Below are 24,225 nucleotides of genomic sequence, written 5' to 3'. Positions count from 1 at the left end.
GTTGCATCTCTCACTAGTCTTGATTTCAGCACCTTGATCCCTTCCTCCTCATCTTTATCCTAGTTTTCTTTCCTTTGCTGGTCTAAAATCTTTCTTAGGTCTACAGATCCTTCTTCCTCGACTTTTCCTCAACATCCATAATATTTTTCATCAATTTTAGTGATATTTTCCTGCAGTTGTTTGTCCTTTATGCCCCTCTCCTCTCAGAGTGTTATTTTCTTTCTCTATGTTTTATAATTTGTGGCTGCATGTATCTTTCCTTAGATTTAGTTACACCATTTCTTTTTTTTGGTCTGTGGGCCTGCAACGCCATCACTTATAATCTCATTTCGGTCAGTCTTTTAGCCTGGTCCAAGTTCTCGGCTTCTAGCTCCTTGTTACATAAGTCACAAAACTTTTGTAGTTCCTATATGTGTGCACGCCCATCCCTTTCCCTATAGATGGACCGAGACACACAGAAGTGTGCCTTCAAGTGCAGCCTGGCAGTGGTAGGCGGCCGGGAGGTGGAGGTGTACAAGGATCCCGTCACAGACCCCGGCAAGACCAGCAAGAAGGGCCGCCTCAGCCTCCACCGCCGCGACGGCCAGTACACCACCGCCCAGCAGGGACAGGGTGACCCAGAAACGGTGCGTCACAGGAGCCCTGAGCAGTGGTCTTCAAATTAGCTTATGCTAATCCAAATTTACCTTCATTAAGCAGTATCACTACGATCCACTCTTAATGATCGGCATGAAGCTTTTCACCTTTTGTTTCATTGTTAATCGTGTTTTTAGTCCTGTTACCATATTGTTCCCAATCTTTCGGTTCTTTCAAGCTTCTTTATAATTCACCCTTTGTTTTGTTCACACTTATTTAGAGATGTATATATGGATTGATGGACTTAATTAAGATTCTCTCTCTCTCTCTCTCTCTCTCTCTCTCTCTCTCTCTCTCTCTCTCTCTCTCTCTGTAGGATCTGCTGGTGCCCGTGTTCGAGAACGGAGAGTTGCTCCGGGACTACACTTTCGAGGAAATCCGTCAGCGCGCCCAGATCACCGATGATGACCCGGACATCTTGGAGATCCTGAAGGCTTGCTAGCAATAATGGCACCGAGCAGGCAGCCACAAGGGCAGAAGGAGCAGGGCTCCCTCAGTTTTGAAAGTGGAGGGATCGACTTATCTTTTGGCCTCAATCAATCAATCAATCAATCACTTTTTACGTAAAATGTAAATAAAAATGTGCTTTAAGGCTATATCCTGTAAGAATGAGACTAAACATAATACCACCTGTTGGGTGCAAGAAAAGATCACAAAAAATGTCTCAATAGACTTGGTTTTTGTTAAAGTAAACGAACAAAATGCCTCAAGAGCTGGGACTCATTATCTTGGAAATGCTCTTGAGATTTCTGAATTTCTTATTCTAGGTAGCAATTGGTAACTCCTGCCAGCTGCAGCCATTTGATGTTGAGCGGCTGATTAACCATGCACTATAGACCATCGACTCTAACTTGAGCCCTGTGGCTTGGCACGGGGAAGCCCCCATTGTTACGGATCTTGCGATGACCTGCGCATGGCGATCTGTCTCACTGCTAGTCTGTACATTATCTATTTATGGAATATATATATATATATATATATATATATATATATATATATATATATATATATATATATATATATATATATATATATATATATGTGTGTGTGTGTATATATATCACTAAAGAGGAGGAAGTAAGTGTTCTGCATCACTTGCAGTCGACTCCATATTAGCTAAATCACTGTCCACCTCGAAATGAAATCGTCGTCATGGGCGACTTTAACGCTGCTTTTGGCGCGAAGACAGCTTTGAGTTAGATGTTGGTCCAATAGGTCTCTAATGAATTTTGAGATCCAGAATGTAGAGAACTGCAGGTCCACTGTTGAAACGCCGGAGTAAATATTAAAAATGCTTTAGGTTATGTCGATACTAGACCCATAGAAGTGCACAAGTCTTCAAGCTGGTGGAGGGCTAAGGTAAGCGTCCGTGGAGCATTACGCTGAAGAAGTATATCATCAGCATATATAAATACTTCTGTGACCTGAGGAAAGGGGTACTGTGCAGTTTTGTCCATGAGAATATTACAGAGCAAAAGACTAAGGACCTCTCCCTGTGGAGTGCCCAATTCAAAACTCCCTTCAGCAGAAGAGGCTCCATGGAACCACACCTTAGCCTTCCTATCATGCAAATAGTCTTTGACCCACCCCAGTAATTTCCCTTTAACGCCCTTTAAAGTAAGTTGTTCCAATATAACCTCTTTATTGGCTCTGTCAAAGGCACCTTTAAGGTCAATGAAAGCACGACAAACAGCACCTGCAGAACTTAAGCACTGAATAAAGCAGTCACCAGTGGAGCGTCCCTTCATAAAGCCATACAGATTCCGTGACATGGTATCTCCCACTTTGTACAGTTTAAGCGCCTAAGTAGTATCCTTTCCATCATCTTACACAGACAGCTAGTTGAGGAAATAGGTCTAAAGCTACCGTCACCCTTGGGGATGGGAATGATTGTAGCAGTTTTCCAGGCAGATGGTAGGCATTGTGAGTTGTAAGACATGTTAAACAAATCTAAGATAGGACTATCTTTTATGACTAGTAAGGCATTGATAACATCATAAGTGAGCCCATCTGCACCAGGAGCTGTAGACTTGCCCGATTTAACTGCACAAAGCAGTTTGTCACGGGTTATGGGTACACAGGTATCATCAAGAAGTGACAAGTTGTATTCAACGCTGGCTATACGCCTCCGTGGCCTAGTGGTCAGCGTGCCTGGCTTCTATTCCGCGGGCCCTGGTTCGAATCCCGGCCCGGGTAGTCGGCGTGCTCACCTAGCTGTTCATCCTGGGAAACCTGGGGAAGGTAAACTGTGGTATCCGGATGTCACACTGGCCCTGTGTCCCGGGGTAATGGGCTCCCTCCCACGACAGGCTCAAGGGCCAATGTCACGGAGATGAGCACCGAGGCCACGCGCTGCCACAGCGTATGCCCCCAACTTTACCTTTACCTAGTCTGCGTTGCCTATGGCAGTCTAGGGCAGCTCTGTGAGGCTGCAGGTGTTTAGCAATTCACGTGCCTTCCCAGCTGGGTCAGGATCACTGGCGAGGGGCCGGCCCCGACCTCTCACCCGATTTACAAAACGCCAAATTCCTGTTATGGATTTTGTGGCACGTACATCATTTAAAAAGGCACCCCAATATTCTTTCCTCATTTTTTGACGGAGTTCAGTCAAATGACGGGCAACAGTAGTCATAGCAGTGCGAGCATCTAGATTCGTGGGATCTTGCCGCCAGCGCCTCTGGTATATGGCAAGCGTCCGCTGACAGGAAGTTATGACTGGGTGGTACATACCGGTGGCCTGGAAAGAATCCCGCTACGCCCATGCAATAAACTCCTCAATTGTACTAACAATAAGGTGACCAGATTTCTGAGACAAAATCCGGGGACATTTTCGGTTCAGAGGCGTAAAAACCTCCAAAACATGTAGTGTTTTTGTCATTGAAAAACTAAAACGGGGACACTTTCATTAGAGTACTTGCATCACGTTGCAACCAGGAAAATCGCCATTTTCCCTTGTGTCATTCAGTACATGGTTTCCTGTATCGGTGTTACTGTGAAATAAAACTGTAAATGTTCTCTTTTTTCCATATTTTCCATATTATAAGTAAGCTCAGCGATTCGGTCTTGCTTCGACATCCCATGAGAGCCTATAGGAACTAGCTGGAAGCAGTGTCACATAGCAGAAAGAGGTGTCTCTTCTGTCCAGCAAAAGGAGCCACCCAGACCAGACTGCATTCACTGCAGTAAGCCTGTGTGTCCAAAGCACTCCAGTGTGCTGTTTGATGAGTGCCATGGATTGGAATGAGTAATTATGTTAATTTTATATTGCACACTCAAATTTACGGTATGTTGCTGCAAGATGGCGCCACTATAAACATTGGCCTGCGCCACGACGGGCTGGGCCATACCATCAGGCCCCTCCAAAAGCAAGCCTACCGGCGCCACAGGCGAAGATATATATAAAAAATAAAAAATAAAAAATCACCATGATAAGTCAGTACCGCCAAATCTGCGCACGTAAAATGAGTGTTTTACATTTGTTCCGCGAATCCGCGGTGACGTTTCCTGCAACATTGAGGACGCACTGGCTGCCAGGGGCACTGGACACCTCTCAAGAGTTATACAGAATACTTTGTTTTCATGTAATTCATATACTTTTTATAAGTAAAATTTAAAGTGGAGTAATTAAAGTATTTTTTGGAAAAAGTTTTTTTGATTTGAGATTAATAAAGGCAATCTTGAAAGACTGGAGCAAATGGAGGATGCAAGATTAGCACGAAAAGTATACTAACTTGTGGAATATAAGAGATGGCAAATGGGCGAATAAATGTGGGCGAATGATAGACAGGAATATTACGCTAAGTATATGGGTGTACCGACCCTTTGAAGATAGGCAAAATGTGCTTGAATGGAGAATAACAAACAGAAATGGAGAGGGGTTTGCGTGAGATGGAAGAAAGTGGAAGAATGTGACAGATTTTATGGCAGTATTAAAAGATGAGGGATTGAGGAAGTGGAAAAATGAGATGAAAGGAAAGGAAACCCTCGACTGGTACAGGGAGAAAGAGGCCCCAAAGTGTGAGGTGTGGTATGAGGCAAGCCTGGGAGGTGATATTTTCCGTGCTAGAGCGCAGTGTCTGGATGTGAATGCAAGGATCGAAATGGCCTGAGTCCCGCAGCAAAGTGTGCCAGATGTGTGACAGGGGTGTGGATGAGACTGTACAGCATGTAGTGGTGGAATGTAAGAAGTATGACAGAAAGAGAACGAAGATGATGCAGGTGTTTCTGAGTGAGATGGGACGTGAAGTGAATGGGAGGACTGGAAGGGAGTGGATGGTGGTCATGGTGCTGCTGCTGGGGCTGAGTGGAGAGACGAATGGACGAGTGATTGAGGCGGTGAATGAGTTCCTGGAGAGCATGTGGCGGGCAAGATGTAGGCAAGGACATCTTGCCCCGGGTTTTCTTTCACAGGAGCTGCCGATACAAAGGCCGAGCTGGCTGGGGAGTGTGGACTGTGTGGAGAAATCCCAAGCCACCTGTGACATCAAGATCAAGGCCGCCCCCGAGGCTCCCGGCGACCGACCCATTTCTTCCTTCCCCACAAGATACAGGCTTGGCACTGCTCTTGTCCAGCCTCATTCAAATACAGAAACTCATTTTGACATTCAGGAAGTGACACAGGTAGGTAGTTGCTTGCGTTCGTTCTCAGAAATGCGATTTGTCAATCGGGGAGGGACACACCTGTACTCTCCAAGTGGTGACCATTCTGATGGTACAAAATATGTATATATCAGTTTGACGTGACAGAATGGGTAAATGCCAGATATAATGCTGCCACGCAACTCATGGCGCTTCAGTGAAAATCCTAACCTAACTGGAGTGTTGATCAAACCCGAGCGGCCTTTCAGGTGATGCTCAGGTGGCCCACATTTTTTTGGTGCTACTTCAGCGTGCGGCCCACCCCAGTGTCTGTAGTCTGAGCTACACATTGACCTGACCTGTCTCCCAAGACCTGATCTGATGTATTGTTACCTGAGTAATTACCTGACCACAGTCACCATAGCCTAAGCTTTGTAATGGCCTGACCTGTCTGCAGAGACCTCAGCTTATGATGTCTTGTCACATGAGTGCTCCTGACTGGTCTATTCAAGAGTACAATCAACAAACACCCACATCATTATCCTCCTTACACTGAAGCTGTTAACATCAGTACCGTATAACAGAGAAATGTAATTGTTCAGGGTCAAGATTGACAACAATGATTTAAGAACTAACCTACTTGACAATGCTAATAACTTGCGTGACACCTGCTTCAGACACATCTTTATAAACAGAGACCTCACATATGCCCAGAGACAAACTCCTAGTTAGACAGACGCAAAGTTTATTTACTACAGATGACGGTAATTGTGGAGAATCACTCCGTGCCTCCAAAATACGATATTACACCTCCATATTATGGTCAAGGGACTAAATATATAGTCCCTTAACCATAATATGAAGGCGGAAGTACTTAAAAGTAAAGAAAAAGCTGAATTAATCCCCTTCCTCCAACAATCTTGGGGGACCCGTGGGAAGTTGGGGTATTTAGGTGGGGGAGCATATTTAAACTACTGTATTTTGCGGCATATAACGCGCACCTTTTTTTCACATAAAAAATGCCTTGCGCATTATGTGCCGAATGTACAAATTTTTATTGATTTTTTTCTTCTTTGGGGTGTTTTAAGGGTCTGTTTTTCGTCTTATCCAATAACAACTGCAAACTTTTTTTTTAATTTTTTTTTTACGTCCTGGCCTATTGCACCGGTACTCTTCTTCCCAGTGGATCCTGATGGTCGGTCCAAGGCTTCTTCCCGGTGGGGTGTGATAGTCGGCCCAGCCCATTCTGGCGCAGGCGAGTGTTTGTAGTGGTGCCATCTTGCTTTGGCTCATGCTGCCCTCCCGGAGCTCATCTTTAATCCTAGAATCTAGAGTCGGGGTTGATAGGTGGTCTTCTGGACAGCATGTGGGTAGTTTTAAGCCACTCGGCGGTGGCTAAAAAATCCCAGCTTGGTGTCACCGGGCGGGGATTGAACCCGTGTCGTCCCGAACGCGGTGCTGTCACGCTATCCATTCAGCCACCGCCTCCTTTATTATTGTTTATGATCCTTTCGTAGGCCATAGCTGTCTTATGGTATGTTACCATAGAATACAGGGCGATCAAATAACTACTATACAAAAATGAAATCGGTGGAGGATCGCCCATGCATTGTTGTTATCCCGCTTTTCCGTCGGGTGTAGAAACGACCCGGCCGCCGTTTGCATTGTTTTGTATGACTAAGTAGTACTGTTGCCAATTCGAGCAGTACAAGCTACATAAATTAATTAATTATTAATACTAGTGAGAATAATGGGGTGATATCAGAAACTGTACCGTAAACTGGAGTGACTTTGAACAAAAAGTGGATAAAAAGTTGACAAGTTGATAACTCGTAGCCAGTTGCAACAAGCTAGATGATTTTAGTGTCAGAATTTGTCCTTTGCCTTACAGTTTTCGAATAAGAATGTTGTTTTCTTGAGACACGTTTCTGTTTTGAAAACGAGCACAATATGTGTTTTTGATATTTCATAAAATTTACCCCCTTTGGAAAACCTCTTCTGGCAGGAACAATCTGTATTACACACAATATCAAAACTAGAGAAAACAATCAGAAACATGCTTACATACCTGTCAAGTCTTACGTTTTTTGCGTAAGTCTTACGTAATTCCGGTGATTTTCAAGTCTTACACCGTAAGTTGAAAATCTTACGTTTTTTCTCTGCTTGCGATGTGTATTTTTTTAATATGCTTGTTTTGAACAATTTGAAATATATTGTACGTGCTATATTTAAATTCATGTGAGCGTGCTGAGTAACGGTTACTGTTACGGTTAGTGTGTGTGTGTGTGGGGGGGGGGGGTGTACCTCGTGCACCCTGCTTGAGCCTGTTGGAAGCATACTTGTCAAGTCTTACGTTTTTTATACACAAACTTATGGTCTCTAATGCAAAATCTTATGGCAAGACAACACAGTAGCTTGACAGGTATGTGCTTAACTAGAACATTTAAAATGATTCAGGGGTGCTTAACATATCCTACACACCTGTAAATGTCACTTGAATGGAGGCATGTCGAAAGACAGCTCAAAATGGGGTGACTTCGGACATCTAAATATAACTACATATTGTGAGGTGACTAAGGCGGGGTTCCCATTCCATTTTCATGGATCTGTCAACCGTCAGTGATGTCATCAACGGAGCCCGGGCCCCGCGCGGAGCCTGTCCAATGATGAACTCAAGTTAATTTTTGGGTCCGTAACGGCGGTGGTGGGGTGCCAGTCCAGTGATGTTGAATATTCTACATACAATGGAAATATGAAATAGAAGTACTTAGCTACAAAATAACATATACAAGAATAAATTTCTGGTGAAATGCATCATGATAAACTCTGATAAATGAGATGAAAATAGTGTGCACTTCAAAGAGCCCTAACACACTTGAATGTTGCCCTACCATTATAGAAACTTCTTGTGGTGATTATGTAATCATTAACCTTCCAAAAAAAACTAAAACTGTGCTCTACATCTTTTATTTTTTTTTAATAATTTTTTTTTCAAAATTAATGACCATTTTTTAATGAATAAATGCACACTCAGCATAGATCCTAGGCCTAAAAACAAAAATTTCATAAGCAAAAAACCTTGAAAACTGGCCGAAGTCACCCCGGTTTATGGTACATCATAAGTTTTGTACGAGGAGTTATTTCGCGCAATACCAGCCCAGCTGCCATTAGCATTGTTTAAAAACCACAGAGGTGGGCAAGTGCGGTACTTAGTGCGGTAGTGCGGTAGACCGCATTACAAAAAAAGGACTGCACTACCGCAAACTTTCTGAAAATACCGCACTGCGGACCGCAGTAAAAATTCCTGCAGTACTTTTTGCGGTATTTAGAAAACTATTGAAGACATTTGCAGCGCAGCATACTCACAGAAATGTTTTTTTCTTTTTTCTTTTTTACAGTGAATCGGACTCAATCAGTCAATCAGTATCAGTCATCAGAATCAGTAATTCAGTCATTCTGACTTTTCAGTTATTGTTCAAAATTAAATACTAAATGAATAACTCAGAGTAAATCTGTTCGTCACTCAACCCAAGGCGGTGCACCATGACTGCCTCTGACGATGGCTGTACATGGCAGTGTACAACAGTACAAGCAAGCACTAACATGATTGCCGCTCAATCTCATGTCCCGTACAAATTTTTCTTTGATGCATAACATAGACCATAGTACATACTATATCTGTTTTTTAACTTCATTGTAACTTCTCTCTCTCTCTCTCTCTCTTCAATGTAGCCAAGATCAATATTGTTTGATTATAACAATAATAATAATAATAATAATAATAATAATAATAATAATTTATTATAAATATATGCCTAGTTGTACACTCTTGCCATGACCATCCAAATCATGAATTGTGGGGTAGCCAGCCAGGTGAGTGTACTCATTCTGCAATATAGCTACAATGCTGTTAAAAGATTTCTACAGATGTGTCATTTTGATGGAGGAAACTGCAGTTAAATTTTTAAGGGAAGCGTCTGGGGTTGATTTTTTAACGAATATTTTTTAATTCCACGAAAAATATTTTTCTCATTCAGCATGTCGGGGATACCATGAAATATCAGGTAGTGAAGCTTATTTTTTCTTGAATTTAAAAAACGGCGTCCCTCTAATACATTTATATGCCCCGTGCTATTGCATCATAGTGTGACTCACGTGGTCTACAAAGATTTTGGCAACTCAAGTCTCCTCAAGAAAAGTTTGAAGGCTGCTACCCAGAACCCCAATGAATCTTTGCTTTCAAAGGTTTGGGTCAGGTACCATAAAGTCAAGTTTTCTAGCCTCAAGAGAGTTGAGTTCATAGTGAAACATCCTTTGGATACACAGTTGCAAATATCATCATGCATCTCCCTGGGACTGAACCGAGACTACAGGAATCTTTGCAGTGGATGGACCAGGAAAGAACCAGACACGCAACACTCAAAAGGAAGACGAAGAAAACAGAAAAGAAAGATGAGGCCCAACCTGTAGAGTTCTGGGATAAAATCTGGCTACAGTGAGGAAGGTGGCACCTTCTGACACCCTCACCTTTGAGTGATTAATACCTTTATGAAGGGGGGACCAGATGCCTTATCATACTCCAGAACGTAAACAATGTGTAAACAATCATGTGAAGATTTCATGCCAATCAAACAAATACAAACGGCAAGACAGACAAAAATGGAAAAAAAAAATTCTGGAGTCGATTTCTCGGTGCTTTTTTACACAAAAAATATTCACAAACATTTATCATTGTTACTGTTTGTTAATACTGATTTTTCCCATTTCTTTCAGACATGGCACTTCGAAATTTGGGGGCTGTTTTCAGTAGGCTAAGCTTGACATCAGTGACTACTAGAAGTAAGTATTTTTCTTTATAATATTATTATTAGGACCCTAGATATTTTGCATGATGGGTAATATTTGCATACTAAGGATATACATCTTTGTTTTCAGTCACAGTTGTTTTACTCTTTATTTCAAATTAGAATAAAATTTAAAAGTATTTTGTATGTCATGATCTAAATGTTTCAGGCACCAAACAGTTGTCTCACAGTTGGCCTCACAGCAGGCTACCTCCCCTGCCAACTGCCTCAAACACACCCTTGTCATCGCTATCCCTTGGCAGTGTCACTTGTACAGCCCTCACTTCAAGCAGACAGTGTTTCACTGTGCACCCCTGTGACTTGTCTTCTCAAAGTTTATTAAGCCCCAAACAACTATTCTCACAGGTAAATAAATATTTTTTGCTTATGAATTATATATATATATATATATATATATATATATATATATATATATATATATATATATATATATATATATATATATATATATATATATATATATATATATATATATCGGCGGTGTCAGACTATATATATATATATATATATATATATATATATATTTATATATATATATATATATATAGATATATTTATATATATATATATATATATATATACAGTCATCCCTCAAATAGTACGGTTTCGGTTTTATACGGATTATCATGGATGAATTTTTTTATGATTTTTAAATTTCCCGCTCATTGCACCAAGTAGCCATGGTGTGAGTGGCAATACTTTTCTACCAAAACGCCTGCTGAAAGCATCCCAAAACGTTTGAGAAAGTGTGCACCTCGCAGAAGAATTAAAATTTAGGAGAAGTTACATTTTGGAATGAGTTACTTTGTGGTAGGGAGAGCATACCATGTGAATGAGAGCAGTGTCCGCTGTAGACCACCTATCAACCCGGACTCTAGATTCAAACACCGCCTGCGCCCCAGAACGCTCAGGACCTACCGGAAAGAAGCAGGACCCACCCCATCCAGGATCCACGGAAGAAGCCCTACCGCTAAGGCTAAAAAAAAAAAAAAAAAAAAAAAAAAAACTCTATCATAGTGTAAAAGAAATTCTTGCCGCAGTAACTGCGAGTGCTGCAAGAGTGGAGATAAAGCCCGTCCTTTTGTTTGTTCATAAATAGGCATTTTCTTACCGTAAACAAGAAGTTGGTGGGCAGGAGTGGGCACTCCTACGGAATCTGGGTTTCCCGCCAGGCTCAGTTTCTACTCGCCGGGCAAAGTTGCCAATTTTGCATTTTCTGCTGTAGTGTTGCCAAGATGGACAAGTGAGCTATCCTGACAGCGCTGCCTTCCACATTGTCAGCGAGCGAGCGAGCGATGTCATATACTCACTCTCTCTTACTCTCAACCACAATTTCTATTATTGCTCTCTAAATCATATTTTAAATAAGATATGAAACAATAATTGTGGAGATTGACTCCGCGCCTCCCAAATACGACATTACGCCTTCATATTATATAGTAAAGGGACACATTTAAACTACTCCAACCGATTTTTAAATAACCTGACCTCTAACGGGGGGCCCCTCTCGACCCCCCTAGCATGGTAACACTGCACTGTGAGTGACTGCAGCAGAAAATGCATAGCTGGCAACTTGGGCCCGTGGGTAACAGCTGAGCCAGGCAGGACCCGGATTCCGTACTGTTTCTAGAGGGGGGCAGTAATTTTATATGGATTTTCAAATAGTACGGGGGTCCTGGGTCCCTAATCCCCGCACTATTTGAGGTACAAATGTATATATATATATATATATATATATATATATATATATATATATATATATATATATATATATATATATATATATATATATATATAACTTGCTAACTGCATGCCTCCCCCCGCAGCCCCTCCCGCTGCACTCGGGACTTTATGCTCATCTTCATCTGTATTTCCTCCTGCCTACGACTTGAACTCTTTCAAGAGGAGTATCACCTCTTTGGATTCTTTTAGGGCAGCAAGAGGCGGGCTTTTTTTTTATTAATGTGTACTTTTTTGTGCCCTTGCGCGGTCTCCTTTGCTGAAAAAAAAAAAAAAAAAAAAAAAAAAAGAGTAGAGCCCCACTTAGCGTGAGATCAATTAGCGCGAACCGCAATTAGCGCGAGCCACCATCTACCAAGAAAAAAATTAATTAGCGCGAAAGCCTCAGTTAGCACGAGCAGCCACCACGACTGAATTTTGAAAGTTGCGCCAAGCCGCCATGATGCGCGGCACAAGCCGCCATGATGCGCGGCACAAGCCGCCATGATGCGCGGCACAAGCCGCCATGATGCGCAGCAGCGTTGATACAGGGCAAGTGCTTTGTTTACGTTGTGGATGTGGATATGGGCAACTAACCTTGGCCGTGTGTGACGCACACCCGGAAAATTTGGATTTGCCGGTTGTCCAAGTGTGATACTGCCTTAAGGCAGCGAGGCCGCTGACCGGGTGAGCGCCGGCGATGACGTCATCGGACTCCCAGCGAATCACAAGCGTGTTTTCAGAGCTCACCAATCGTAGGGTTGTTTTTTTAATGTGAGTGATTATTTTGAGTAAGTATCAAACCCAAAAGTCAGACCCACGTGTGCACCAAATAATTTTTTTCATATTGGTTACTTTATTCAATTACCGCGAATTCAGTTAGCGCGACTGCATTCATCCACCTAATTCTCGCGCTAAATGGAGTTCTACTGTATATATATATATATATATATATATATATATATATATATATATATATATATATATATATATATATATATTAGTGTTAATTAGGTACATCATAATGCAAACCACAACATTTTTACAATAGATTTATTTGAATGGCATAATTTGAATTTTATCTCATTTGTCTACTACCTTGTTCTCTCCTGAAACTATTCATGAAGAGGTTGCTACAGCAAAATCTTAATATATTTCTGTTTGGACACAACAGCAACCTCAGTTTTAGAAAATATAGCAGTGTATTATGTTTTGAAGCCTGTTCATTCAACTTTATTCAAAGACTGTGATTGTAGCAGAAGCTTCATTTTCACTTGTCCACACTTAAATCATCATATACCGTATTTCCCACCTTATAAGACGCACTTTTTTCAGAAAAGAAGATTCGAAAAGTCTCTCTGTGTCTTATACCCTGATGGTTAGGTTTTGGTAGGCTTAGGGGTTACTGTTACTGGTACGAAACCAACACCCAAAACACCTCTGTTTGACACAATAGTTCCCAGATGTCCCCAGAATGAAATATGCTGCATTTTGTGGAGTATAATGAACACTTCTTTCACTCAGAAAATTTCAAAAAGTTACCCCTGCCCGGTATATGCCGAAGGTACAAATATTGATTGATTTAACCCTATCCAATCCGACGTTTTCAAATTTTTGCACTCGTAACACCTAGCATCATACTCATCTGAACAACGATAACGCTCATGAACACTAAGTACTGGTACCGAATCAATAGTGTAAAACAATAATGAATAATGAGTGAAAAGAAGCTACTGGAAAGTAAAAAAAAAGGGTATAAAAAAAAACGAGGTAACTCTCTCTCTCTCACACACACACACGCACACTTTTTACTTCAATCCTAATAGCCAATCTCCGTGTTTGCACTAATCCCTCAACTATATTGATGTATTTACCTAGTTGTGTGTGTGTGTCTGTGTTTGTGTGTAAAAGATAGATAAACAGATAGATAGATAGAGATAGAGAAAAAAGTGAAGTGTACCATATTAAAAAATAAAGAGTATGATGATAGTTTATCCTGTCATATCTGCAGAAGCTATTGATAGGCTATTCTTAATTGAAAACGAGTATTCTCTCTCTCTCTCTCTCAAAACAAAAAAATCTCAGGTTATCCCGTACAATGTTTAGTACATATAGATACATACCTCTTAGGGAAGTCTTTAGTACGTACATACCTCGAGTTTAGCGCTATACCTTCGGAATGAAGCAAGCTCGAAACTCGAGAGGGTACTGTAGATGTACATAATGCAAATGTATCTATATTATTATTATATTGAAATGTATATGTTATTTTGTATCTAAGCACTTCATTTCATATTTTCATGATATGTAGAATATTCAACATCACTATGACTCTTCAACCAACAGTGGAACACTTTGAACACAGAGAAGGGCACAAAGCAAAATATGATATCATAGTCATAATTATAAGTAAGGTGGCCAAATGTAATACTGCATATACATTAAGTTTAGGGAAAATGTGGAGTATTTTATTATTTTCTAAATATGTCTTGCAAAATTATAGGTGTGTCTTATACTCCAGTGCGTCTTATATGGCGGGAAATATGGTACTCTCCTTCCCCCATCTAACATGGCATTAGCTGAACACTTGTGCTCCAGCATAAATTTTCTTCCCAGCAGGTCCGAGGAGTGAGCAGCAGTGTGACGTGCCTGGCCAGCCTGAACCAGATGCACCGCACTGGTCCCATAAAAAAGAAACGAAAAAATAAGAATCCTCTTGTGAACCGACCCTTTGCTCGTGGTGTGGTGCTCAAAACACTTATTAAGAAACCAAAGAAGCCCAACTCTGCTAACCGCAAGTAAGTGAATGCTAAAATGTACTCATGCCTCTCCTAACCTAAAGCTATTGCACAAAATACAAGGAGACCACAAGATAAACAGCCCAGTTCTGCTATTGCATGGAAGTGAATGGTAAGGTTGATTGAACAATAAGTGAGATCATTGTGAACTTTAACCTGCATGAAAGCATGGGGGTCAGTACATTATTATTGAGTTATTCTCTAAGAGAATATGGGTGGAAAGAGAAATGTATAGTTTTTGTATATATTTTAAAAAATTTTAATTATTTTTTCTTAGATAGGGTATAGGGAAAGAGTATGAGGAATGTTTGTGTTAAGATCATCCAGGGCATTATTAAAATCAGCTCATTTCAATGATTTTGTCATAAGTTATGCATACTTTTACTGAGATGTTCACTGCCAAATATTACTGTAGTTTAAAAAATATATCAAAATCAAAATACCAGGGATACATATTGACCAATGTTAATGAAATATATGTATGTAACCTTAACCCGTAAACTGCGCCAGACATCTCAAGATGCTATGAGTTAGACTGCACCAGACATCTTAAGATGACATATATTCCAAGGAACCTCGTGTGGCAACATCATCCCTCTTTCGCACCATGTAGTCACCATCATCATATTAGTTGTTCTTTAGCGGCCATGGAGAGTAGAAGTATGTCATCAACTGATGCCAACCAGTCTCATATAGCTCCTGCGGTCGTGACCGAGGGGGAGGCATGGGAGGGGGTAAAAAGAAAGTATTGGTAAAGAGAAAGATTGTAGTAGACAAATTTGAAAGAGACAGTGATTCAGATTGCATTCAACCATCAGATTCAGCATGGTCTGAGGAAGCGTGGCAAGCGTGAGCATGCTTCTGGCGCTCAAGGTCACAGACACGCTGCCGCTCCAACTGTGCGGAAAGTTACTGGCTAGCCTAGTTTGGAAGACAGGGAAAAAAACTGGTTCAGGAAAATGAAAAGTTGAAAGAGCAGTTGGCGAAATATGAAAAAATGGTAAAGGAAGGACTAGGAGTTGTAAGAAAGGAAAATGAAGACCTGAGAGAGGTAATGGGCAAAGAAGAAAGAGTAAGTGAGGAAATACTGGGTGAGATAAAGACATGGAAAATAGAACATGAAAAAGCTAACATAGACTTCCAGGAAATAATTGAAAAGCAACTAAAAGAAGAGAAGGAAAATATAGAAAAAGAGGTGGTCAAGGTCATAAAAAAGAATGAAAATTTAGTGAGAAATGTAGCGGATAAGAAAAAGTGTTATAATATTCGGAATGAAAGAGAAAAACTTCACATATAAACCAAGAAGAGATAAGGAAGAACTTAAGTCAGTGAAAGACTAGGCGGTGGCTGAGGGGTTAGCGTGTGGGCCCCACATTCACTGTGTGATGGACGACACAGGTTCGAATCCCCACGCTACCACCTGGGATTTTTCAGTCACCGCCGAGTCGCTTAAAACTACCCACATGCTGTCCTGAAGACCACCCATCAACCCGGACTCTAGAGGAAACCGTCCAAGTGAATCAAGAATGAGTTCCGGGAGGCAGCATGAGCCAAGAGAAGATGGTGCCACTATAAACACTTGCCTGCGCCAATACGGGCTGGGGCCTTCTTGAGATGGATATAGGCTGCAAGCATCCCCTGTTGAAATTCACCTTGGCACACCACCAGTACGTAAAGCGCTAGTATTTGGTCAGTTGACGACTTACCAGGCGTGAACCCAGACTGCTCAGGTCTCTGCAGCTTCAGCAGCTGGCGGCAAATTCATATCAGCAATAGGTGGGCAAGAACCTTGCCTGGCACGAATAATGTAATACCATGATAGTTGTAGCAGTCTCCCATCTTCGTCTAGTTGGAAGAAACTAGCCTGATGTTTGGGATATAGGCATAAGTGAGTTACCTAATTTTTTTATGAATCTCCTCCACTATAAATACTTACCTGTGCTACCATGGGCTGGGGCCAACCACCAGGCCCCACCAAGAAACCCTACCAGCGCCATAGGCAGAAACGTGAAAAAGAAAAGTCGAATTTGCACAATCAATGAAACAGCCACAGCTGCTGATCATGTTAACTCCCTTCTCACCTTTACCTATGTTACAAAACAAAATTTTTGGCCTAATGAACCCAAAAATATCTCCACATAAGGAAAATAACATGGAAATTTCCTCCTTACCTTTTTTTAAATGCCCCGCCGGCATTTAACTGGCACCTGTGGCGCGGCGCTGCCAGACGTAATCTCACCACTGAGATATTATTTTCAACTCTTCCTCTAACAATTGTTTTTCTTTTGCACAACACTACATTCTTATGATATTGTATCACTATAAGAACACAATTACTCTCAAAATAGTAATTATGAATGGGAAACATTAAAAGGAAATGTGGCATAACAAGTGTTCCCTTTTGTACAACACTACATTCTTATGATAGTGTATGACTAGGCTATAAGAACACAAGTTGTCTCAAAATAGGCTAGTAATTCTGAACAGGAAACATAAAAAGGAAATGTGGCATAACACGTGACCTACAGGATCGGCGGGAAGGCGTCTGTCTGGCTGGAGTGAGACTACGGGCGGGTGGGGCAGTCACTCTTGGACGAGACGCATTGCTTTCATCTTCGCTTGATGAACTCCGTCTTGCCATCTTTGTTCTGCCACCACGTGGTGGATATAAACACCTGGAGGTGGAGAAGATAGTTGAGTAGGTGATGGTCCAGAGCATATGTTTGAGGAGTAGTCAGCTGCTGCTGTGTCTGCTGGATAATGTTCAGATCCACTTGCTGATTGGCTTTCTTCACTTTCTTGAAAAACATAATCTTCATCTTTATCACTATCATCTATTGTAGATTCACTGTCAGTATTACCCTCCTCTTCATTGAAATGAAGCTGAATTTGCTCATCAGTGAGAGCGCCGAGTCAACATCTACATGCCATACTGTATAAGCATGCTCTGAACCAATAAAACTGCCACGCATAAAGTCATCGCTTGAGAAAAGATGCCTGACACTTCAATAAATGTAATTATAAACCGCTAGAGGCACTTCATTCACGTGGAAAAAATAAATAAATAAAACATCATATGACGTGGTTGACCAGAGGGAGTAACAACATTAACACGTCAGGTGACGTGGTTGACCACGAACGGGTTAAGGGTGAACTATCTCACCTTTCCTTCCAACTGCTGATGTCAACAACTAACCAACAAACACAGTAGTTAATCCTTAACCCTTTTGTTGCTAAATGCTTGCAGCAAGCACTAGCGTAACTTACCAGTGGTGCTAAACGCCCGCTGCAAGCTCCAGTCGCACTCAAATCTCCCGCGTATGAGAGTGTTTCAACATTATTTCTCACCCCACAGCATTGCCAATTCAGTGGGTTTTCCACGAAATTTGGTGGAAAATCATATCAGCCTAGAGCGGAAAAGTGCGGAAAGTCTACGGACGAGCAACTGGTGGATGTTGTTGACCAATATAGCGACATTTTTGCATAGCTTCACCTATCACATGACTGATATTTTGACCAAATAGTTGTAAATTTTGCAGTTGGCAATACTGCCCTGCCAGCACCCCATCATCAAGAGATCTACTCAGTAGTTGCTTACGGCTGACCGTTGTGCACGCATAAATGTGTCTTCACAGGCAACACCCCCTGAACATGCATGTACGTTCACAGGAGAGGCTTACATTACCAAATCTTATAGATATTGGCCGCCTCTTTCCATTTTTTAAATTTTTTTTTATATATATAGCTGTGATGAATAGTTTTTGAGATACAGAGGTTAAAAGAGCGAGCACTAGCATCACTTGCTGGTGGTGCTAAAAGCTTGCTGCGAGCGCCAGTCACACTCACAGCAAAATACACCCCCTGAACATGCCTGTACATTTGCAGGTGAGGCTTAAATAAGTGAATCTTATAGATCTTGGCCTCCTCTTTCCAATGGTGTTTTTATTTTGTAGCTGTGATGAATAGTTTTTGATACAGCAGTTAAAGGAGATCCCCTTCCCCCGCTGGGGTGCCCTAGCGCGCCTTGGGGGATAGTCTCGTTGCGAGCGCTTAGCAAGGAAAGGGTTAAGTCTTACTACTCATACATGTACAACTAGTTCCCATTCTTGATACATACACTTGCACACACCAGTACATCTACTAACTACTTGAACAGTCTTATTACCTATACACGTACTTGATAATTTATATCATTGTTATGCACACATGCAGACACACATACACTAGTATATCACAGGGTACCTTAGGACAGTAAACTGTGATAACTTGAATGTCAACACTGGCCTTGCATCCCAGGGTAATAGGTTCTTATCCTCCACAGGCTCAAGGGCCACAGCAGCTATAGTGTATGCCCCGAACTTTACCAGCTACATCTCTCCCGTCCTCCTTGACAGGTGTGTGTTGGTGCGGCTCACTACAGGGCGAGACATGATTGCCTACGTACCAGGCGAGGGACATAACCTGCAAGAACACAATATTGTTTTGGTGCGTCCTGGCAGACTGAGGGACACACCTGGCGTCAAGCTTAAGTGTGTGCGGGGGAAGTATGACCTCCAGCATGTCATCAAGAAGCAGCATTAAGGAGAAAGTCAACACTGGGCATTATGGAACAACGTCAGTTTGCCAACAAAAAGCAACAAGCAGATTTAACTCCCAACTATGGGCCTTGTGGCAGAATGCTCCCTCAGGTCAGTGGTTTAGTCACCTCTCGATTAAAATGAGTTTAAATAATGCGTTTTTGATTTAACATGAATTGGTATTTAAGGAGATACGTTTAACTAACGCGATATGTTCAGTTTAACACGAGTTTCATCGATGACGGAAACACATGCTCCCACTCTACTCAAATTTGCTCCTCACCCGCGCTGGCCACTGCCCCTCTCCGCCACGAGCCGCTCCCCTCACTTCCGCCGCCCCGCCTCGCCTGCCTCCCTCCTCTTCCCCTGACCACCCACGCTATTGGTAACAAAGACAACTCCTCCAAGTTAAAGTTTTCTAAAGAAAGAATTGCTACACCACACTTGCAAGTCGGTGACACAACAAAAATGTGTCCCCACACTCACCATCACTGCCCTGTTGATGCGTCCCTGGTCACCGCCGCCGTCTGCCGAACCCCCGCCTCGCCCTCCCCCCTCCCTCCTCACCCCGGGAGGTGGAAGGGAGAGTGGGGTGGGGACCCAGCGGACGATGGCGGTGATCGGCGACAGTGATGGTGAGTACGAGGATGCGCCTTTGTTGTGTCAGCGACTCACAAATGCAATGCAGCAATTCTTTCTTTAGAAAACATCAACTCAAAGGAGTCATCCTTGTCACCAACAACATGGGCAGTCAAAGGAAGAGGAGGGAGGCAGGCGAGGCAGGGTGGCGGGGGCACGGGGCGGGGAGGGGCGGTGGCCGACGCAGGCGAGGAACAAATTTAAACAAAATGAGAACGTGCGCCCTTGCTGTTTCCGTGACCCATTAATGTATTAATAATGTTTTTTTTTAAGGTTAGAGTAACAAAATCCACAAAATAGGCAGACTTTCCCAGTGTCCAGGAACGTAATCCCCCGTTTCCATTGTTTCCTATGGGGAAATTATGTTTAAATAATGCGACATCTCCAGGAACATAACCCTCACATTAATCGAGAGGTGACTGTATATTGCCACTCCTTATAAGCTGACAAAGTAACAAAGATGATTCAGGCTGACACAGACAGGGACATACTGCTACATACATCACCATCTACCATGCTGGTATACAATACCATACCACTACATAATTGCTACTATAGTTGATTCATCCAAGTCTGAAGTGAGCATTATTGTGCGCTGGCAACCTGCTGTCACAGAGCTTGTCCAATTTCGTGGATACTGTATGCTAGCCTACGCACAGTAAATAGTCGTCAGTGTAAATAATATGCAGGCAGCAATAACAAATACCGTCAATTATAGTCGATTTTGAGTTAAAATATATTAGTAATGTTGCAAATAGCTGTTTTATTAATATAAAGCTTGCTAATTTTCTCAGTGGTGGAAAGTTTCAAGGCTGTTTAATAATTGTAATCAGCAATCTTGTAAATTGACAAAACAGCTATTTGCAACATTACTAATAATTTTTTTTAATTCACAATCGACTAATTGATGGTATTTGTTATTGCTGCCTGCATATTATTGACACTGATGACTGTTTACTATGCGTAGACTAGCATACAGTATCCACGAAATCGGACACACCGTGTGACAGCAGGTTGCCAATGCACGATAATGATCACTTCAGACTTGGGTGAACCGACCCAGTTCACCCAAGTCTGAAGTGATCATTACTATTATACCAGTCTTATTGAGCATTATTATTATACCAGTCTTGGTGCATCATACCAGCAATATTGTTATTCTATATATATAGCCATAAATGCAGCTCCTGGCGGCAATACTGCAGAGTACATCATCTATTTGTTTTTATTCTATGTGCAGTATGATGTATTCCTTTGTAGATGATTGTTATGCTCAATAAACTATTTCCCTGTACAGTACATCCATCATTTCAGTGTTTTAATTGCCATATAAGTGTATATGTGTTCCCTGAAGTATTTTGATGGATGACAACATAAATACACAGATTTATTATATGTGCTGATATATCTTTTACATATCCCCTGTGTATATGTATTAAAGGATGATACTAAATTGGCAGGGGGTGCAAAGAATCAGCAGGTTCAAAAGGGAAAATATTCAAGACAAGACCTTAAGGGTGCAGCCACACTGCACGCAGTTTGCTGGGAGGGTAGAAGGTAGTGGGATGCCTAGCGGGTCAGAGGCAAGAACAAACACGAGTGGCCATACAGGACGCGGGAAGCGGGTTCCCTCCAAGCTTACCCACTCATATTAGATAACGTGTTTGTTCTTGCCGCTGACCCGCTAGGCATCCCGCTACCCTCTACCCTCCCAGCAAACTGCGTGCAGTGTGGCTGCACCCTTAGCCTGGCCACAGGAAATGTTGGAGGAGAAGAGTGGACATGTGCAGTGTAGGTTAGGTATGGTATGGTATGAGCAGTGGTGGGCACCTCTAACCGAAAGCTAACTGGTAATCCACTAACTAAAAAGTTAGCTTCGCTTACGCTAAATCACTAAACTGATAAAGAAATTAGTGAAAGCTAACGCTAACCGCTAACTTTTTTTATATGGATTTAGCTTCGGTTTAGTATTTTGACTGTAAAGTCCTGCACCCGGGAGGGGAAATCCAGCATACCAATACCACATGGGAAATGCACCACTATTCACCACAGAGGCAGAGAAAGACCTGGGACTATATGTTATCAGGCTACCAGGGAAGGTGAAACCCGTGCCAATCGCAGTGGATGGGTTAAGGCATAATTTACCCAAAAGTAGAAGCCCTGGAATTATTGTGCCATGTGGTTCAACTGGTGCTATGTCTGCCCACAACGGACAGAACAAACTTGTATGAATCTTTTAGTGGATTCAAGTTAGCAAATGAGAAACTACATTTAGCGGAAGCTAATTGGTCCGCTAACTTTCCAAAGTTAGCAAAAACGCTAACCAGCTAATGAAAAAGTTAGCTTCTGGTGGTAATAGTGAGAAGAGAGGATTGTGAGTTTTGGTGCAGGAGGAATGGGTAAAGAATGTAATGGAGGTTGTGTGATGGGATGACTTCTTGATGAAAAGCAAGATGATGAGTGGAAGGAAGAGTATGAATATATTTTCAGTCTATGCCCCACAGCAAGGCAGACCAGAGGAAGAGAGAAATGGGAATTTCAGGAGAAGCTGTCAGACAGGATCTCAGAAGTCATGGAGAGAAACTGTGATGATGGCATGAGATTTAAATGTGCACAATGATAGAGACAGAAGAGCTTATGAGAATGTTATGGGGAGGCGGTGGCTGAGTCGTCAAAGTAACGGCCTCGTGTTCAGGAGGACGCGAGTTCAATCCCCGCCCGGTGCCACCAAGCTGGGATTTTTCAGCCGCCGCCGAGTGGCTTAAAACTACCCACATGCTGTCCAGAAGACCACCTATCAACCCGGACTCTAGATTCTAGGATCAAAGATGAGCTCTGGGAGGGCAGCATGAGCCAATGCAAGATGGCGCCACTATAAACACTCGCCTGCGCCAGAACGGGCTGGGCCGACCATCAGGACCTCCTGGAAAGAAGCCTTGGACCGACCATCAGGATCCACCTGGATGAAGCCTACCGGCGCAATAGGCTGCAATGTAAAAAAAAAAAAAAAAAAAAAAAAAAAAAAAAAAAAAAATGTATGGAATAGGACAGAAAAAAACAAGAGGGGGAACAGATGTGGCTGCAACAACATTTGAAGCTTTGCAACACAGGTTATTGTGTGCAGATACGGAAATGAAGGACATGAGAAGACCAAAAAGAAAGGGGGAGTGGAAGATAAAGGTGTGTAGATTAAAAGATGCTAACATAAGGAGAAATTTTCAGGAGAAACTGGTTGAGAAAATTGGGGAAGTGGAAAGTGGATGGAAAGGATGCAGTATTATGTTTATGGAGATAGCTAAAGAGGTCTGTGGTGAAACAACTGGACATACACAGAAAGAAAGAGAAAAATTGTGGTGGTGTGAAGGTGTGAAACAGGCAATAGCAGAGAAGAGTGTGTTTAGAGATTGGCGAGCAGTTGACTCAGAAGAGAGCAGAAGATTTTATAAGAAGTCAAGATAGGCAAAGCAAGCGATGGAAGCAGCAAAGGTGGCAGGATGGCATGAGATATTAATAGTGCAGAGGGCAGGTAGATGTTCAGGATAGCAAAGCAGATGAGAAAGGAGAGAGGATGCTGTTGGAGTCATACATGTCGAGGATGAAAATGGGAATATTTTAGCAGAAGAGTGAAGGAGAGATGGAGGAGGTATATTTTAATGAATTACTGAATGAAGAGAACCCACATGAGCTAAGCATGGAAGATAAATAGATGGGCTTGTGGAAGAAGTTATTGAAGAGGAGGTCAAGATTGCCCTGAAGATGAAGAAAGTGAAGGCAAGTGGACCATCAGGGTTGTCTAGTGATATACTAAAGGCAGCTGATATTGCAGAGATTTTCAGACTGTTCAAGGAGGTGCAGGACAGAGAGAAGATGCCAGTTGGGTGGAGTGATAGTTACACTATCCCCATCTACAATGGGAAGGGAAATGCATTATCCTGTGGTAAGTATTGAGGAGTAAGATTACTGGGGCAATGGATGAAACTGGGAGAAGATAATGAAGGGGAGATTGAGAAAGTTGGTTATGATTGATGAATGAGTGAAGGTTGGAGCAGGAACCTCGGATGGATTTGAGGTCAGGGGTCAACCCTGAGCCCCCTACTGTGTGTGGAGATGATGCAGGAAGAATGAGGAGGCTTGTGGGAATTGTTGTATGCTGGTGGTATATGTAGAAAGTGAGGAGGATGTAATCAGCACATTTAAAAGATGGAAGACTGGAATGGAGAAGAGAAGACTGAAGATTACAATGGAAAAAAGCTAAGGTGATGGTAATAGGGAGTGAGGCTGGAGACAGGTAGGTATCTATGTAGTTGTTGTGAAGAGGTTTGGGTGCTAACTCCATCCTGTGCACGGGATGTGGAAAGTGGTGCAATAAGAGATGCTCAGGGGTGAGGAACATAAATCTGGCTGGGGTGAACT

The 24,225-nt window shown here is 42.2% G+C and overlaps 3 protein-coding genes across 3 annotated transcripts in view; all 3 read left to right on the top strand.

Moving 5' to 3' along the window:
- Nucleotides 1-4,281, top strand: part of LOC126980698 (nicotinamide phosphoribosyltransferase-like) — a 31,701-nt gene extending 27,420 nt beyond the window's left edge. The window contains exons 11-12 of the mRNA XM_050830839.1: nucleotides 441-626; nucleotides 953-4,281. Of these exons, the coding sequence (XP_050686796.1) occupies nucleotides 441-626; nucleotides 953-1,078 (312 nt within the window). The 3' untranslated portion in view covers nucleotides 1,079-4,281. The remainder of the gene's footprint in view (nucleotides 1-440; nucleotides 627-952) is intronic.
- Nucleotides 4,282-4,690: 409 nt separating this feature from the next.
- Nucleotides 4,691-6,469, top strand: LOC126980697 (uncharacterized). Its single transcript, XM_050830838.1, has 2 exons — nucleotides 4,691-5,256; nucleotides 6,398-6,469. Exons 1-2 carry the CDS (start codon nucleotides 4,723-4,725, stop codon nucleotides 6,440-6,442), a joined length of 579 nt encoding a protein of 192 aa, XP_050686795.1. The 5' UTR covers nucleotides 4,691-4,722; the 3' UTR covers nucleotides 6,443-6,469.
- Nucleotides 5,288-21,120, top strand: LOC126980696 (40S ribosomal protein S12, mitochondrial-like). The gene is made up of 5 exons (XM_050830837.1): nucleotides 5,288-5,347; nucleotides 9,988-10,053; nucleotides 10,228-10,424; nucleotides 14,415-14,596; nucleotides 18,991-21,120. The coding sequence occupies exons 2-5, from the start codon at nucleotides 9,990-9,992 to the stop codon at nucleotides 19,175-19,177; spliced, it is 630 nt and encodes a 209-aa protein (XP_050686794.1). The 5' UTR covers nucleotides 5,288-5,347; nucleotides 9,988-9,989; the 3' UTR covers nucleotides 19,178-21,120.
- The last annotated feature ends 3,105 nt before the right edge of the window (nucleotides 21,121-24,225 follow it).

Source organism: Eriocheir sinensis, chromosome 45, assembly GCF_024679095.1.
Source record: "Eriocheir sinensis breed Jianghai 21 chromosome 45, ASM2467909v1, whole genome shotgun sequence".
NCBI classification, from domain to species: domain Eukaryota; kingdom Metazoa; phylum Arthropoda; class Malacostraca; order Decapoda; family Varunidae; genus Eriocheir; species Eriocheir sinensis.
Note: the sequence above shows the minus strand (reverse complement) of the source record. Positions and strands in the feature narration are given on the sequence as shown.